Source organism: Trachemys scripta, chromosome 7 (genome assembly GCF_013100865.1).
Source record: "Trachemys scripta elegans isolate TJP31775 chromosome 7, CAS_Tse_1.0, whole genome shotgun sequence".
Taxonomy (NCBI): domain Eukaryota; kingdom Metazoa; phylum Chordata; order Testudines; family Emydidae; genus Trachemys; species Trachemys scripta.
The window spans coordinates 67680772-67698474 of NC_048304.1; the positions used below are offsets into that span (position 1 = coordinate 67680772).

At 41.4% G+C, this 17703-nt stretch overlaps 1 protein-coding gene across 1 annotated transcript; it reads left to right on the forward strand.

Moving 5' to 3' along the window:
• The first annotated feature begins 353 nt into the window (after positions 1–353).
• On the forward strand, positions 354–15926 carry PPIF (peptidylprolyl isomerase F). Its single transcript, XM_034776254.1, has 6 exons — positions 354–660; positions 4513–4543; positions 6587–6675; positions 10588–10684; positions 11637–11712; positions 13879–15926. The coding sequence occupies exons 1-6, from the start codon at positions 493–495 to the stop codon at positions 14012–14014; spliced, it is 597 nt and encodes a 198-aa protein (XP_034632145.1). The 5' UTR covers positions 354–492; the 3' UTR covers positions 14015–15926.
• The last annotated feature ends 1777 nt before the right edge of the window (positions 15927–17703 follow it).

Below are 17703 nucleotides of genomic sequence, written 5' to 3' on the forward strand. Positions count from 1 at the left end.
ACCAGCCTGCCACACACCCCTGTGTGGGAATCTCAGATCTAAGCAGTTGGGCTGTCAAGTTTGAATCATGTATTAGTTACTAGCCCAGGGTGTCAGGGGTCAGTCCAGGACAGGGCTGTTGTTCAGGCTGCGTGCTGGGCAAGCAGGTGCTGAGGCAGCAAGGCAAGGGCTGTCACAGACTGGCAAGGGCAATGTTTTCCCAGCTGCCCATCTCTCCCTGGTTCCCCGCCCCCGCCTTTTCCTACCTGCCTCTTCCCTGCATCTGGCTCCCTGCAACACCGGCCTGGCCCGTGCCCCGGGCAGCTGGCGCGCGTCACCTCACCTGGCCGCCGCCGCCTCCTGGCGCTTTCCACCTCTAGAGGCGCTGCGGAGGCTCCCGGCGGAGGCCATAAAAAGCGCCGCAGTAGCGGCCCCACAGTATTTTGCGGCCCCGCCCGCCCCCCTTCGCAGCGCAGAGAGCCGGCCGCGTGCGCACTGCTCCGCCGCGCCAGCATGTCCACGCTGAGCTCCGCCCGCCGCCTGCTCCTGCTGCGCCCGGCGCAGCTCGCCTGCCCGCGGGCCGTCTGGAGCCGGGGCTGCAGCAGCGCCAGCCCGCGGAACCCGCTGGTCTACCTGGACGTGGGAGCCGACAACCAGCCCCTGGGGCGCGTCGTGTTGGAGGTAGCCGCCCCCCCCCCCCCCCCGGGGTCCCCTGTGCCCGGCCGGCGGGGCTCTGCTGGCCCCACGCTGGGAGTTAGCCGGAGCAGCCCCCAACTCTGATCCAGGCTCCTGCAGCGGGCTGGGGCGGTGCGTGGGGTGAGGGAGACCCCACCTCGGGGTGATGGTGTCCGGTGCCCGAAGCAGCCTGGGAAGCCAGAGAGTCGCCGGAGGGTTGTTCCTGGCTTCGCTACTGGCTGGCGGTGTGACCTTGGGCGAGTTCCGGCTGCTCCCTGAGCGCGCCCCCCTCTCTGCGCTTGGCCAAGGAGATCGGGGGGAGGCAGCTGTAAAAAGCCCTTTAGGAATCGGGATTCAATAAGGATTGTTATCTGGAAATAGTGTTTGCTCCAGATCTGAACCACCTGTATCGTAGCCCAGCTGCTACAGGAATATTTGCCTTACAAATAGCCATCTAAACACTCTTCCCGAGCGCCTTTGAAATCGCCAGGCCTGTGTCTCGCATGCACAGGGAATGTGTGTGGTAGGGACATTGTCTTCAAATTATGCAACAGGACAGTCCCCATCACTGCCTTTTAGAGACCACTGGCAGGCTGAGTTCTTATTATTTACTTTGCACTTTCCAAGGTCACATAGTAAGTCCGGCCAGAGCTGGGAATGCACACCAGATATCCTGACTCCCAGTCCTGTGCCTTAATTGCTAGACCATGCATCCTTTCAATATAACATGTTCCCTCCTGCTCCCTCTCCCGCTGCTGAATGCCTGTTCTAGGCAGCACCAGAAGGAACTCCAGGAAGAATTGGTTTAATATCTAGTATATAAAGTGTCTCAGGCAAGGCTGGATATCCAGACTTATTTGTATGTTGATTTACTCTAAATTGATGAGGTGGGGGCAAAAAGTCCTGTCATAGAGGAGATGAGTGCCTGACTTTGAAAATGACACAGGCAAGGTCATGATTGGCAGAGGAGCAGACTTTACCACTTCAGCAGAACTGTCATTTACCAAGGGAGAGCACCAAAACGTTCAAACAGGAAATGTTACTGAGTAGGGTGTTGCAAGTATATGCTCCCTAGCCAAACTCAAACAGCAAAACCCCCAGCTGGTGTCTGGGTACATATTGAGCGCTCAATGAACTGTTGCTCTGTCTTCAGGAACTCCACTATGAAAGTACATAAATACTGATACAATGGAGTAGTTAAGACTGTACAATTCTCCTTTGTAGAATCAGTCAGTCTACTGAAACTCAAGCTGTACAGTTTTTGTAACTTCCACAGACTTTGGATCCTCTTATTTTATCTCCCACTCCTCCCAAAATCCTATTTCTTAAGCTTAATTTTCATTATGAAAGTGAAACCACCCACTTCCTGTATGTGGCTATTATTATTTAACTTCCTCACGATCTGATAGGGCAGTTTTGAGAACTTTTCAGTGGTAGGCTTCTGGCATTATATGTGGTGTTTGTCTTCTTTCAGCTAAAGAGCTTTGTTAAGGCTGGCTTCTTTGTTAAGGTGAAGTATGAAAATTACCTGTAAAAGAGTCGTAGAAATTGTGGAGAGATGGACAATTATGAAAGGTCCTGGGAATGAGTATGTCTGTAATACACACAGAAAATGATCCATCTGTTTTTGCTTTCTCAGCTTTCTGTTGGGTTATGTCCCCACAATTTCTGTTGAGAAGTTAAATAATGCATCTAGAAATGGAGAGAAATGAGTAATACTGGTTTGCTTCAACTGTTAATCTTTGAACTAAGAGGCAAGTTTGGACTAAAATGCTTTGAAGAAAAATTCTGAATTTTTAAATTGATTAAAAACAAAATATGTATCTAGAAAATTATGCTTAAATTGCATAGAGTAAGCAAAGTGTTTTCAAAATAATAAAACACCAGAAACTCTATTTCAGTTGTCCAAAACTGCCTTTCCAGCTGCAGTCTTTAGTATAGCTTATGTAAACGCACTTGAGACTTTTGGGTCTGTAGCTATCTATTGTCTCTTTCTTTCTCATAGGCTTCTGAGTTTTCAGCTGCTTTATTTGTTAAAAATACTTCCATAAAGTTTTAGGGTTGCCTGTTTTTCCTTTATTTTGTGTGTTTTGTACTCTGGTTAAGGGAATGGCGTTTACTATTCTGGTTCCTTGTCTTGTTTCCTGGAGGTGTTGTCCCAGTTCCTATGCTTTGCATTAGGATCCTGCAGGATCACACTCTACAAGTTAGGGCAGCTGCTGTCTTTCACATCCACTCAACCATGCAAGTGGTTGCTTGCTAGGTCATAATAATTCACAGATACTGAAAAATCTTTGCCAGTAAAGCTATAGAAACAGAAAAATCATGGCACGTATTACTCCTGTGATAGTCATGACAAATACTGAATCTATAATAGTGATGCATCACTTATATCATTAGTACCTGTTTGTGAACACATTGCGTAGGAGGAGGACTGAAATGTTTATGCTTCAGAATATGAAGACAAGAAAGACTGTCATGTTCCATTCTGATTTGATATTGATAGAAAGTTCATCACAGCTTCTTTCTTGCCCACCCATCCATAGGTTTCTTTTGATGTAGCACATGAGGGCTCAAATGCTCCCTCAGAGAAGGGTTTCCATGTGGCCAAAACCTTTGTTGAAAGTATTGCTGTGAAAACTAACCAAAACCAAATAATCTTCACATTGTCTTGACTAGAGGGACTTCTGGTAAAAATACCATTGTGCAAGTAGTTCATTACCAGATAGTCTTCTCTTTGGTATCATAAAATCATTCCTATAAATTGGATGGGCTTATAAAGATAGCACCTTCTTGGGACTGAATGTTAAGGCAACAGGAGGAAGTCTGCATGCTTGGCTGTAGCATGATGTTCATGGTTGCATGGTCTTTCAGTGACTGTACTTATGTGGCAATAGTGTTATCCTTGTGAGTAATTGTTGAGAACATACTACAGGGTCCCCTCTGTGCTGAACTGCAGAGGATATGAGTCTGTTAAAGCCCCAGCTAGAGAGCTTTGGTCATGCTTTTAGCTCTGGAGGCTCCCAGTTCAGTCCTGGTGTGTCAGCCAAGATAACTGCCATTGCACTTGCAGATCCGATACGTACCCTTCGTGGATCTGGCAACGCCTGCATCTTCACAGGTATATCTGTCTCTGCTCTAATTTGGGGTCTAAGTTGATTGAGGGACAATATGTACTTGAGAACAATCATGTACATTTTTTGCAGATGGTCACTAGTCTTAAAAAATCCATGCTGGCTGTTATGACAAGTTTTGTATTGTCTACAAAAGTACTTCCTGTGAAATCTTTAGAAATGAAAACTTATTAATTTGCCAGTGTGTGACTTTGGGAATTAATTTTAGGTGTGCAACGTCTGCTCTTCTTTCTGTTCCTGCTACCTCAGTTTCCCTAATATAACTATTTTTAAGCAGGCTTCAAAGTTTGGTCTCTGCTGGAAGTAATTTAATTGCAATGATAGTCCAAAATAGTTTTGGTCAGTGATCCGGAGTGTTTCCAGTCAAATTTCAAATTCTTCCTGAATTTGCAGTTGTATTTAAGAACTATAATTAACAATACAACATGAATCAGTCTTAAATGACTGACCACAGGCCCAACAAAAAATAGTTGCTTCGAAGAGGTGGTCTTTAATTACAGGTCAAACCACATTATTGTAGAAACTATTAGGCTATGTTAAAATGGTTGTTTAGGACATGGGGTGGCTTATTGTATAATAAAAGGTCATCCTTAGTACAGGTCTCCCCCTCCTTGCATTGGCTCAGTTCATGAAACAGATGTAGGTATCTTTTCAACTTTTTTCATGTGTCTATTTTGTTATGTAAAAGCTGACTTTTTGTGCTTTTTCTCTCTCTTTTTAACAGCTGAAAGCTGATGTGGTTCCAAAGACAGCTGGTAAGAAAGTGTCTTGAAAGTTTCAGACTTTGTGATTTTAAGATTTAGGTTAGATTTGGGGGGCGGGGCGGGAGGATGCATTTTCCCCTCCAGTTTCATTCAAAATTAAAGCTTTAGAGAAACTTTAACTAGCTCAATAGTTGGTTGGAAAATATTAATGCATGTTTCGTCACAAATTTTTCTGATTTTTTTTTTTTTTTTTTTTCCCCCCCCCCCGACACAGTTGGGTTAATTTTTGTGCACAGGCAAGGTAGTGATGTGTTTTGGTTACCAACGCTGGACAAAAATGTTTAACCAAAAAAATCCCATGCACTTATTTCACTGAAATCCAAAGCAACAGCAAACTGGAGGAATTGTGGAGTGGGGATGGTGTGGTTTGGGAGATTGGTAATGGGGATATAGACTTTTTCCCTTTCACCTCTAAGCTGGTTTCAATCCTCCTACCCTGATCGTGATCAAAAGTTTTTCTTTGAGGGCTCTTCGATGACCCAAGTGAACTTGAAGTCTTTAAAGTATGATTTGAGGACTTCAGTAACTCAGCCAGAGGTTATAGGTCTGTTACAGGACTGGGTGGATGAGAATCTGTGGCCTGCTGTGTGTAGGAGGTCAGACTGGATGATCATGATGGTCCCTTCTGACCTTAGTCTATGAGTTGGTTGTCTTGGTCTACTTTCTAGTAGACAAGTATCCCTGGGAAAAATACTACTTTCACAACTGGTAGCAAGAGCAAAGGTTTAAAAGGCATGGAGACTGAAATCTCACTCGTAGAGGTGTTATTTCAAACTGAGATTAAGGGCAAATCTAGACTACAAAATTAAGTTGACCTAATTTTGATGTACAGCCACCTCAGTGATTGAATTGCTTTTGCATGCCCAAATTACTCTCCTTGTGCCAGCAGTGCGTGTCCTCACCAGGACCCCTTGCACTGATTTAACTGTCAGTGTGGGGCATTGTGGGATGGCTTCTGAAAGCCAGCAACAGTTGATGTAAGCAACACAAACAACAAGGAGTCTGGTGGCACCTTAAAGACTAACCGATTTATTTGGGCATAAGCTTTCGTGGGTAAAAACCTCACTTCTTCGGATGCAAAGGTGCCACCAGACTCCTTGTTGTTTTTTGTAGATACAGACTAACACGGCTACCCCCGATACTTGTAAGCAACACAGTGTCTGCACTGACACTGCATCGGCCTAACTATGTAGACCTAAGCTCTACACCTCTCACGGATGTGGAGTTAAGTCACTGTAGTTGGCGAGTTACATTGGTGGGAGCTACGTTTTAGTTTAGATGCTTACAGAGTTAGGTTGAAGTAAGCTGCTTTCCGTCGACCTATCTGTAGTGCAGTGTTCCCTCTAACTTTTCCCACACATATGTGGAATGAATTGGTGCACATAACAAAATTCATGTGGTGGGTGTGGGGACTGAGGGATCTGGAGTGTGGGAGGGGGACTCAGGGCTGGGGCAGAGGATTGGGGTGTGGAGGTTTGAGGGCTTTGGCTTCGGGTGCGGGCTCTGGGGTGGGGCTGGGGATGAAGGGTTTGGAGTGCAGGCTGCCTGGGGGCTACAGTGGGGAGAAAGGACTTCCCCCTCCCCCCCCCAGCTTTCTCTACCTTCAGCAGCACCTGGGCTGGGGGACGGAGGGAAAGGGGGCTCAGGGCTGCAGTCAGGGGAGAGGCACTTAGCTGTAGTGTAGACCAGGCCAAAAGAGTGCAAGTGAAATGAGAAACCTTGCATTGCAGCTACCTATAATACTGCACAGTAGTGGGGGGTAAACAAACTGTCTTTCATCAAAACTCTCTCATAAGCATCTTTCACTAATACAAATCTCTCAAGCATGAACAATAGAAGAATTAAAAAAAATTAATAGGACTTTATATTCCTGTTGGGCACTATTCTTTTTTAAAGAATGTGCGTTAAACGTTTTTTAAAAAACACTGATGGTGGGACCTAAATTACCTGCCAGTTTATTTTAATTTGGTTGTAGGGTACTGTATAATGCTGATGTTACATGATAGTAGTTCATATATGTTTTTGTTTTACCAGAAAATTTCAGAGCTCTTTGTACCGGTGAAAAGGGTTTCGGGTATAAAGGATCCACCTTTCACAGAGTGATTCCTTTATTTATGTGCCAGGTAATGTAACCTTTAGTATTTTTACCAACTTTTATTTTGGGAAATCTATTATAACGGATCTATTATGCTGAATTCTGATATCTGGTTAAGAATGATTTTTATTTGCATTAGAACAGAAGTTTAACTTAAATAGTTTTGCTGTGTAACCTCTTAACAGCAAAAGGAAGATATGACAATGTGCCTTGCATTTCTGATCCTGTTGCTATGGCTGTTGTGTAGCACATGGGTTTGTACAACTAAATGCAAATGCCGCTCAGACTGCTTTAGAAATCCTGACTTCGGGAGCTGTGCTTTTGTGTAGTGATGTATCTTAAGTGACGTGCTCAGTAAAATGGCTCTTGGTTAGGAAAACAGTCTGTGTGTAGAATTATAATCAGTGTAAAGTAGCACATATGAGGTAAGAGAACAATGTATCAGTTCTTTCTTTGCTGACATCTTGTTATATTTGCTGTTGAGATATAGGCATTTAAAAGAAAACAATCGGAGGCTTCCTATGAACACCTCACCTGGGGAAAAAAGAACACCTACTGTGTTTTCCAAGTAAATAGGCTAACTCACTAAAAGAATACTTGGTGTCTTAAGAGATTTTGAATGTGGCAATTACTTCTAATTTGAAGACAGAATCATTCTAAAGTGCTACAAAGTGTACACAAACATGACTGTGATTCTGTTCAAAATAAAGTGTATATATGCTTTTGGAAGATAGGTGATTAATTTATCTGTTTTGTATGGATGCTGTATTAACATTCCATGATGCTGTGCATGACAGTAGGGGTTTGTTCCATTGCACTTGGACAAAATTCTCCCCACCCACAATTGCTGCAGTGTACTGGATAATTGGTTGCTTTCTCTCACCCAACTGAAGGCTGCATTTCAACAGTAGTGTATTTATAGAGTTTTTGAATGGCTTTGATTTATTTGAGGTGAAAGGCTTTATAAACATGTAAATAATTGCTGTTATTAATTGATAACCTTGAAGGCACTTGCATCTTGAGCAAAAAACTGCATTTAAAATTTAAAAAATACCAAAAAGCAAATGTTCTTATGTTGTCCTACTTTTGATAAGAGAAAGTGGACAAATATGCTGCAGTAGACTGACCTTTTTTTGAAAATACATGTTGGATCTTTTGGTGGTGGTGAAGAAGCAAGGTCTAGACTGTGACCTGGGGTCAGGAACTTGAAAATATTGATTGCTGCTCCACCACTAACTTAACATAGTTCTATCCAAATCATATAGTCCCTGTTGCCTCTGTTTGCCCATTTGTAAAACAGGAAAATTAGTTGCCTGTCTCTCAGAAGTGTTGAGATGATGAGTTACTGTTTGTAAAGTGCTCTGTATTTGTTACAGATGTGTAACTGCTGCTATACGCTTCAAGGCCGATATAATAATTCTAGGACCATTTTCCTTTTAACATTCTAAAGTTGGTGGAAATAGTGAAGGCCATTCCACTTGTAGGAGGTGCAGTGTTAGTGTGATGCAGCCTGACGAATACACCTAATTAAAGGTTGCCATGTACTTTACTTTGCAATTCAAATGCCACTTGATGATACACAGCACGTAAAGCATGCTTCTGGGATTACACAAGAATTGCCACACTACTATGTAAAGCACAACTTTGGGCTGCTCAAGGCAATCTTGAAAATGTGAATGTCATACACAATATCTTATGATTCCAAAGAACATAAGAGCTACCATACTGGGTTAGACTATGGTCTGTCTTGCCCAGTATTATGTCTCCAATAGTGTCCTGTGCCAGAGCTTTAGGGGAGATTTGCAGAGCAATTATAAAGTGATCTACCCCTGTCTTCCACTCCCAGCTTCTGGTAGTCAGAGGTTTTAGACCTGCCCCAAGCATGGAGTGGCATCTGACCATCTTGGCTAATAGCAATTGATGGACCTATTTCTCCATGAACTTTTCCAATCCTTTTTTGAACCCAGTTATACTTATGGCCATCACAACATCCTGTGGCAATGAGTTCTATGGGTTAGTTTTTTGTTGTGTAAAAAAGTACCTCCTCTTACTTGTATTCTACCTGCCACTTTTTAATTTTATCAGGTGACCCCAGTAAATAACACTTCTCTATTCACTTTTTCCACACTTTTCATAATTTTATAGACCCCTATCATATCCCCCCTTAGTCATCCCTCTTCTAAGCTGAAGTGCTCTAATCTTTTTAAGTCTCTGCTTATATGGAAGCTGTTCCATACCCTTGATCATCTTTTTGCCCTTCTCTGAACCTTGTCCAGTCTATCGTATCCTTTTTGAGATGGGTTTTAAAGTACGGGACACAGTATTCAAGGTGTTGGCGCACCATGGATTTATACAGTGGCATTATATTTTCTGACTTATTTTCTATCCCTTTCCTAATAGTTCCTAAACTTCTGTTTGCAAGGATTAGCTTTCGTTTGCAGCAGTGTGCTTGGCACTGTACATACATAAGAAGTCTCAGTCTGTGTCTCGAACGTTCAGACTGTGGTAATTACAAGGCAGATAAAACAAGTCAGGTAGATGACACGTCAGGTGATCCTATGAATTAGGATTAATTGCCTAACAATTTTTGTCATGTAAAAGAAAAGCTATTGGGGGCCTGATCCTGCTGTCGCTACGAAAACTCGCGTTCAGCTCCAAGTGTGACTAGAATCAGATCTTCTTTCCAAATTTAAAACTACAAAAGCAAAATGTTTGGATTAAGACTCCCACAGTATCTGAATCTCTTCCATTGAGGGTAGGAAGTCTGCCAATACTGCATAATCACCAGGTGAATCTTCAGTACCTCTGTATTGGAGTGGTGAATAAAATATCCATTGGCGACCTTCTTTCCTGCAAAGTTATCCTAATTGTGAACTCAACTGGAAAAAGTGAGTGCAAGTTTATAAAATTGTTACAGGAACCTATAACAAATGATAAGACTTTTTGGGGGAAATTATCAGAAGCAGCTGTCTGACAACTGCTGACTGAGAAATGGGCAGACAGGACAGGAGCAAGGTATATGATCCTTGCTGCCACCCCCATCATTTCCTGGTACTCTGGGATCCACCACATCACTGAGCCTTCATCATCCTAATCCTGACCAGACCAAGCCGGAGGGAGGGGGACCCAGATGACATAGCCATCTTCAGTGGCTCTGGCTAACTGGGATGTGAGACTTTGTCACCGATCCCCACTCTCACACATGTCCTTTTTCTTCCCCAGTTTTTCTTCTCTTTCCTAACTCTCTCTTTTTACCTTCTGTTTAATAAGGGTCAATGCTGGCATGAGTTTCCCAGGTTCCAGAGTGGCTAATAAGACCAAGTGCCATGTATTTGTTTTTCCAGCAGTGAGGTAGCAAGTAAACATTGACCCACCCAAGACAGAAGCTGTATTTTCTATCTTTGCTATTCTTTTCTCTTCCGTCTTGTGTTTCTTATTTTGTCTTCTAGGAAACAAGACTGGGATTTTAACAAAAACTGCACAAGCCTATCTCAATTAACTTCTTTTTCCCCAAAAAGAACAGTTATTTCCATCTGTAATACCATCTAAAAAACTGTCGAACGATGGTTTTGGTTTTTTCCCTTTAAGGACTCTCTACAGCTAAAGGGAACAAAGATGTTAAAATGAAAGCGCAACTTAACACATTTGAAATATAAAGTATTAACTGTTTTTCCTTTATTTCTATATCGTTAATAAAAGCTTTAAAATTTTTAATCATGTTTGCTGTGGTACTAAGCAGGATGAGGTCTCTGTATACCAAAGCCTGAACCTTGCTTAATGTTGTCTAATGTTGGATGGTGACAGGGTCATATTAACTCCTTTGGGCCCGTATAGTCCATGTAAATTTTAATTACAAAAGTGGGTATATTTTTAATAGCACCCATTCTAGTAAAAAATGCAACCTGTACATTAGTAAAGTTAAAAACCACTTATGTTTCAGGCTGGGGACTTTACCAACCACAATGGCACAGGAGGAAAATCCATTTATGGCAGTCGATTTCCAGATGAAAATTTCATACTTAAGCATGTTGGACCTGGTAAATAAACTTATTCTTTTTCCCTTCTGCTGAGTAACCTATAATGATTGTTACCTGTAGAAAATGTCGTTTTAAGGAGCACATATTTGAGGTGGGTGAGGTACTTGATCGTTACAAAAAGGTCATTGGGGTGGTGTCGAAGTGGTGAGGTGTTACTAGTTCAGTAACTGTGCTAGTATACAGTGATCATGTAGACCGCCTCTGATGGGTGACAGTCAGATCATCACACCTATTGCTTACAGTTTGCTTTAAGTGGCTGCTATGCAAATTATCATAGCCTAACATGATTATGTTCTGTTTTATGTTTACAAACTCCCAAATGTGGAACAACTCTTTTTGTGATGGAATGGAATTTGGCTAAGTTTTCTGTTTTGTGAATCTCCTGACTTGAATTTTTACTCAGAGTGAAATGAAGTGGTCATGAGTCTATCTGACTGGTCACCATGGTGTTGGCTGTCCACTGGCTAGATGGTGTGGAAGGGAGCACACAAGCTTTTAGCCAAAAGATCAGTTATACCAACAGACCAATTATAACCAACTATAGCCGAAAGAGCAGGTGGATGTGGGGGTGGCGGGGGAGAACCCAGTCATCTAGGAACATACTTATGTTAGAATTGCAAAGACATTTCCTATCAGACCAGACCATTCCATTTATCATGGGGACCAAGTTGGTGTTGGTTTTCCCTATTTACGTGCAAGGCACAATAGACGTTACAAGGTAGGAGCCACCTTCAGGGTCCCAATGGCAGATGAACTAGCACCATACTACCATTGATGGAGGAGACAGAGGACAGGCAAAGGAAAGGGTGGAACATTAGCAGTCAGGTTGAAGCAACATGCCTCTCCCCTATTCCGCATCTCTACTAGCCTTACGTATGCAAAGGAAAAGTGCATTTTCTCTGCAGCACATTTTTCAGATGAATACATCGCTAAAACGTTCATGTTTTTGCAGGTATACTCTCAATGGCCAATGCAGGACCCAATACAAATGGGTCTCAGTTCTTCATTTGCACTGCCAAAACTGACTGGTAAGTTTTCCGTAGAAATACATGTGGTAACACTTAACCCATGGGTCTGCAGTTTTTAAAAATGTATCTACATTAATTGCTTTGTTATTACAAGCCTAGCAGTTCCCCAGAAAAGGACCTGGGGATTACAGTGGACGAGAAGCTGGATACGAGTCAGCAGTGTGCCCTCGTTGCCAAGAAGGCTAAGGGGCTTCATATTGGGCCTCATTAGTAGGAGCATTGCCAGCAGATCAAGGGAGCTGATTATTCCCCTCTATTCGGCACTGGTGAGGCCACATCTGGAGTATTGCGTCCAGTTTTGGGCCCTCCACTACAGAAAGGCTGTGGACAAATTGGAGAGAGAGTCCAGCGAAGGACAACGAAAATTATTAGGGGGCTGGGGCACATGACTTGCAAGGAGAGGCTGAGGGAACTGGTCTTGTTTAGTCTGCAGAAGAGAAGAGTGAGGGGGGATTTGATAGCAGCCTTCAACTACCTGAAGTGGGGTTCCAAAGAGGATGGAGCTCGGCTGTTCACAGTGGTGGCGGCAGATGACAGAACAAGGAGCAATGGTCTCAAGTTGCAGTGAAGGAGGTCTAGGTTGGATATTAGGAAACACTATTTCATTAGGAGGGTGGTGAAGCACTGGAATGGGTTACCTAAGGAGGTGGTGGAATCTCCATCCATAGAGGTTTTTAAGGCCTGGCTTGACAAAACCCTGGCTGGGATGATTTAGTTGGTGCTGGTTCTGCTTTGAGCAGAAGGTTGGAGTAGATGACCGCCTGAGGTCTCTTCCAACCCTAATCTTCTATGATTTGGGGAGGTTGGAGGAAACTGAAGACATAAGGGAGATAAATCAAACAGTTGATGTTGCTCTGTGCATTTGAATGGGTCCAATAAGATGGGTTTTTTTCTATTATAAAATGAAGGCATCATGTTGATTTTTATTCTCATTTTCTTTGGATGCAGTAGTGTACCTCCTGCTGTTTCCAGCATACTTCAGCAATACCTCCCTCATTGCTGGAACAAGCCTTTGCTTTTTCCAAGTCCAAAAATGATTAGCATTGGTAGAGCAGGGTGAAGCCATAGGTCAGGAGTGGCAATTAAGAAAAGAGTCAGCCTTAACCAAATATTTACCTTGTGAGTTGTGACCTTAAATTTCTCCATCACTTCCTAGGAAATATTCTGTTTGAGACAGAAGCTCTAAACATAAGTTAATGGGTTGAACATGGGTGGAGGACTGCTCTCCATTGCATGTTTAAAAAGCTTACTTTTTTTAACTTGTAAAGAAATCACAAGTGATTCTGGACTCTGGGACTATTTCACTAAGCATTATGTGAGTTAGAAAATCTAAAACCTTGGTTAGCTGAAGGTTCATGCATCTTCCCCTCCCACCCCCGCCACATAATTAAATAACAATCTTGTAAGTGTATTGAGACATCCTACAAAACTACAGGACAGTAATGAATGCAATCTATGCTTTCCCCTCCCCTCCATGGGAAAAGATTCCATGAACAAATTCTCACTGTATAGAATGATGTATAGAATGCTTACTGACAAGTGGAGATAGAAAGGTTAAGTGATTTGGTCAATCCTAGGGCCTCCAGTCTCCCAGACCTGTTTGGTTCACTAGACATCATACTGCCCTACTGTCCCCAAAGGCCTGATCCAGATTGAATTGTACTCAAGAGAGATGTCTTGAGCTTCAGTGAGCTTTGAATTAGCCCCGCTTAGAACAGCCTTTGTTCAGATATCCCTCTCTACTGCTCCTGCCATCTGGAACACATTTTCTGTAGTTCTCTGCCTCATTGTGTCAGTATGTTTTGCTCCAATATTTTAAGACATTCTCCTTGCCCACCCTCCCCAACTATACCAGTTCCCTTCTATATCCATCTCCCTCTGCTATTGGTACTTAAGGCTTGCAACCTGACATGCTTTACGTTTTTAAGTAATGGGCACTACGCAAGATAAGGTCATTATGCTGCTAACTTTTATTCATGTGAGGGAAGGTCCTGTAGGATCAGGTCCTAAAGCTGTATTGTATTTTACTTTTTCGGTAACTAGAGTTGGTCAGAATGTCATCAGCTAGTCTGAATATGCATTCATATTCAGCACCCCCCCCCTTACTTTCAGTGTGTATTTAGTTTAATATTGCTTTTACTTACACTTATTTATTATTTATTACAGGCTAGATGGAAAACATGTTGTGTTTGGCCATGTAAAGGAAGGAATGGAAGTTGTGAAAAAAATCGAGAGCTTTGGCTCCAAGAATGGAAAGACCTCAAAAAAGATTGTCATTACTGACTGTGGTCAGCTGTCATAACCCCACTGCCTGTAACTCAGGAGAACTTAGATGCTGTGAAAAAGAAAAATGAGAAAAGTATATCTGATTTCACTTTTAGGGTTGTTAATTGCTGATGTGAAAATCTATTTATTTCTGTTCAAAATAATTCATTGAAGGTACTATGATCAGGGATAGTAGAAATGTGAGGAATTCTAGTTAAAAATTTATTCAACTTACTGTGGGTAGGGTCTAGAGAGTCCACATTTTCTATCTAACTTGGCTCAACTTTTACATTGTTGTATAATATTTACTAAGAACAATAAGCATTTTCTTAAAATATGTATTAGCGTGTTAAACTAAACTACCAAAATAGAGGCTCTCAGGCCAAGTTTGATAGAGAACCCCATAGTATCCTGCAAGCTGAAGTGCAGTCATTCAACACTGTATTTGGCAGGAATATGAATATTAATTTTCTCATGTGTTACAAGAAACATTGTGAGCCTTATCAGAATATTTGAAAGATTACCTTGTTGTTGACTTTGCTAGTCAGTGTTTGCACCCTTCTCTATTTCAAATGAATGTAAAGTTAGTGTTTGATAAATACATTCAGGTACAGGGGATAAATTCATTAGCTGGATATTTCAGGCAGGAGGATCAACAGTGAAGTAATTAAGGATGTTGCATTTAAACTTTTGTAATTGGGGTTAAAATGCTTCATTAAGATGAAATAAAGAATGCTGCCTTTCCTTTGGTGCTATGTTTCATTCCCGTCTGGTTGCAGACTTGAAGTTGTATTGATAAAGCAAATTAGTTAATGCTCTCAAGGCTATCTCTGCAACCAGAAGGGCTAGAATCTTCTTTCTGCAAAAGATGACAAAACTTACAACGCAACTTAAATCCATGGATTTCTATTGTCTTGGACCATTGCTAATTCTTCAACAGAGGGGGGGAAACTTAAGACATAAAGTATCTTGTATCTAAATTAATTGATCTTAACTTTTTGCTTTACATTATATGAAACTGAGTTGGTGGGCATGCTACCACAGCTCCAGTCGTTTACTTGATAGAATCAAGAGATAACCAGAACTGATCAAGTGACTTTTTTGTACTGCAACTGCAAACTAACCTGCAGTGCAGCTGTACTCTGAAACCTGACTAGGTAAAAATAACAGCAGATTCGTTCCCTGTGTGTATTCAGAATGCTATCCCAAATGACAAATAAGTTTTACTGCTTTTTGTTTGTTAGCTCGTCAGAGCCAACTCATCTTGGGGATTAGCTGGATTCCGTTTCTTCTGGTGCATTATCATCAGAATTACTAATTTAAAATTGGTTACTCAGTGTAACTGAGGCCTGGTTTAATCTGCAGAACCATTATTACTGGGCTTGATGTGTGAGAAGGAAAGAATACAGATGGACTGATGGGAGTTCAGCAAGAGTTTTCAGGGCTGGCAGTTAGAAAATACATCTTTTCACTTGTAAACTGTGTACATCTGATAGGGAAGCATTGAGAAATAATGATGATTAAAACCTTATAATGGCATTTTTAGAGTCACTTATACTGCTAAATATATATGTATTAGTGGTGGAAAAAGCGCCTTGGTGGCTGGTACAGTAATTATTCAGGAAATAAAAATAAAATGTGAAGGCTCTTTCCAAATGTGAGTTAATGTCCATCATATAGAACAACAGTATGCAAGTTTAAAATGTATCTTGCACTAGATCAATGTCTTTTTAGCTAATTGAAGATTACATACGTGTGTGTGTGTGATGGAATTTCAAGTATAATGTCACAGAAAATGGGACTGAACAGCTTTTTATTATAGTTCCACTATTGATTTTTTTAAATGTTTTTAAATATTAATTTTAACTTTTTTAGCTAATGTTGAATTTTGACATAAAGTATTTTATGTTCCCTTCATTTGTATGTGGAAAATCATTAAATACATTTTTTTTGGTTTAAAAAAGTCTGTTTCTTATGTGAGTATAATGTTGCCCATTGATTGAAAACTGGCATGTCAACAGCTGAAATATCACTGCATTGATTGAGTTTTACTCAGGCTGCACTATTCTCTGAAATTCCCCTTTGTCATATGGTCTATATCAATGGTCCTCAGAGCTGCCACTTCATTTAGTAAATACTGAGGGCCACAAAACTGGTTGTAGTCAGCAAGTCAAACTTTTATGATCATCCTCCGCTGGCAAGATAGCTCTTCTAAAATGGGTTAATATGTGCTTGTGGAGATTAAGGCCAGAAGGGATCATCTGGCCTGATCTGGATAACACAAGACATAAAATTTCACTGTTATCCCTGTACTGAGCTCAATAACTTCAGTTTGACTAAAGCATAACTTCCAGAAAGGCCTCCAATATTGATTTGAAGATATCAAGAGATGGAGAATCCATAACTTCCCTGGCAATTTGTTTCAGTATTTAATTTTTGTTTTGCTTGTTTAAACAAGTGCCTTCTTTCTAATTTGAAATTTGTCTGATTTTTAGCTTCCGGTCATTGGTTGTTAGCATACCTTTCTCCACTAGATTAAAGAAATCTAGTATCTTTTTCCCTGTGAAGGTACTTATACACTGTAATACACTTATACACTGTAATACACTTATACACTCTTAATGTTTTTTCACACAGCACTCAATCTTGTTTAGTTTATCTCAATAGAGAGAATTTTCACTAGCCTTCAAATCATTTGTTTTTTTTGAACAGTCTTCAATTTTTCAATATCCTCTTTAAAATATGGACTCCAGAACTTGATGCAGTATTCCACTATCTGTCTCTCACTACTGTCATATGAAGAGGTAAAATCACCTTCCTGGTCCTAGTCACTACTTCTGTTTATACATCCACAGATTGCATTAGCCCTTTTTGCCACAGTACTCCACTGGAAGGTCACGTGGGAGTTGCTTGTCTAGTATGACCCCCTAATCCTTTTTGGAGTCCTTGCTTCTCAGGATAAAGTTACCCTTCCTGTAAGTCTGAGCTCTTGTTCCTAGAGGAATAACTTTGCATTTGGCTGCATTAAAACACATTTTGTTTGAAAGGGCCTACCTTACCAAGCGATCACTATGACTGCCCTGTCATAGTTATTTATAATTTTCCCAATCTTTGTCATTTGCAAATTTTATCAGCAGTGATTATATGTTTACTTCTGAATCCCAGGCCTAGTACTAATCACTGCTGAATCCCACTAGAAACAATTATTCAGGGATGATTCCCCATTGTCTGCTACTACTTTTTTGAGATTTGTCAGTTAGCCAGTTCTTAATGCTTTTAACATGGAATCATAGAATTGTAGGACTGGAAGGGACCTCGAGAGGTCATCTTAGTCCAGTCCCCTGCACTCAAGGCAGGACAAGTATTATTTAGACCATCCCTGACAGGTGTTTGTCTAACCTGCTCTTAAAAATCTCCAATGATGGGGAATCCCCAACCTCCCTAGGCAATTTATTCCAGTGCTTAACCACCCTGACAGGAAGTTTATCCTAATGTCCAGCCTAAACCACCCTGGCTGCCATTTAAATCCATTGCTTCTTGTCCTATCCTCAGAGGTTAAGTAGAACAATTTTTCTCTCTCCTCCTTGTAACATCCTTTTATGTACTTAGAAACTGTTATCATGTCCCCCTGTCTTCTCTTCTCCAGACTAAACAAACCCATTTTTTTGCAATCTTCCCTCAGAGGTCATGTTTTGTAGACCTTTAATAATGGTTTCTCTTCTCTGG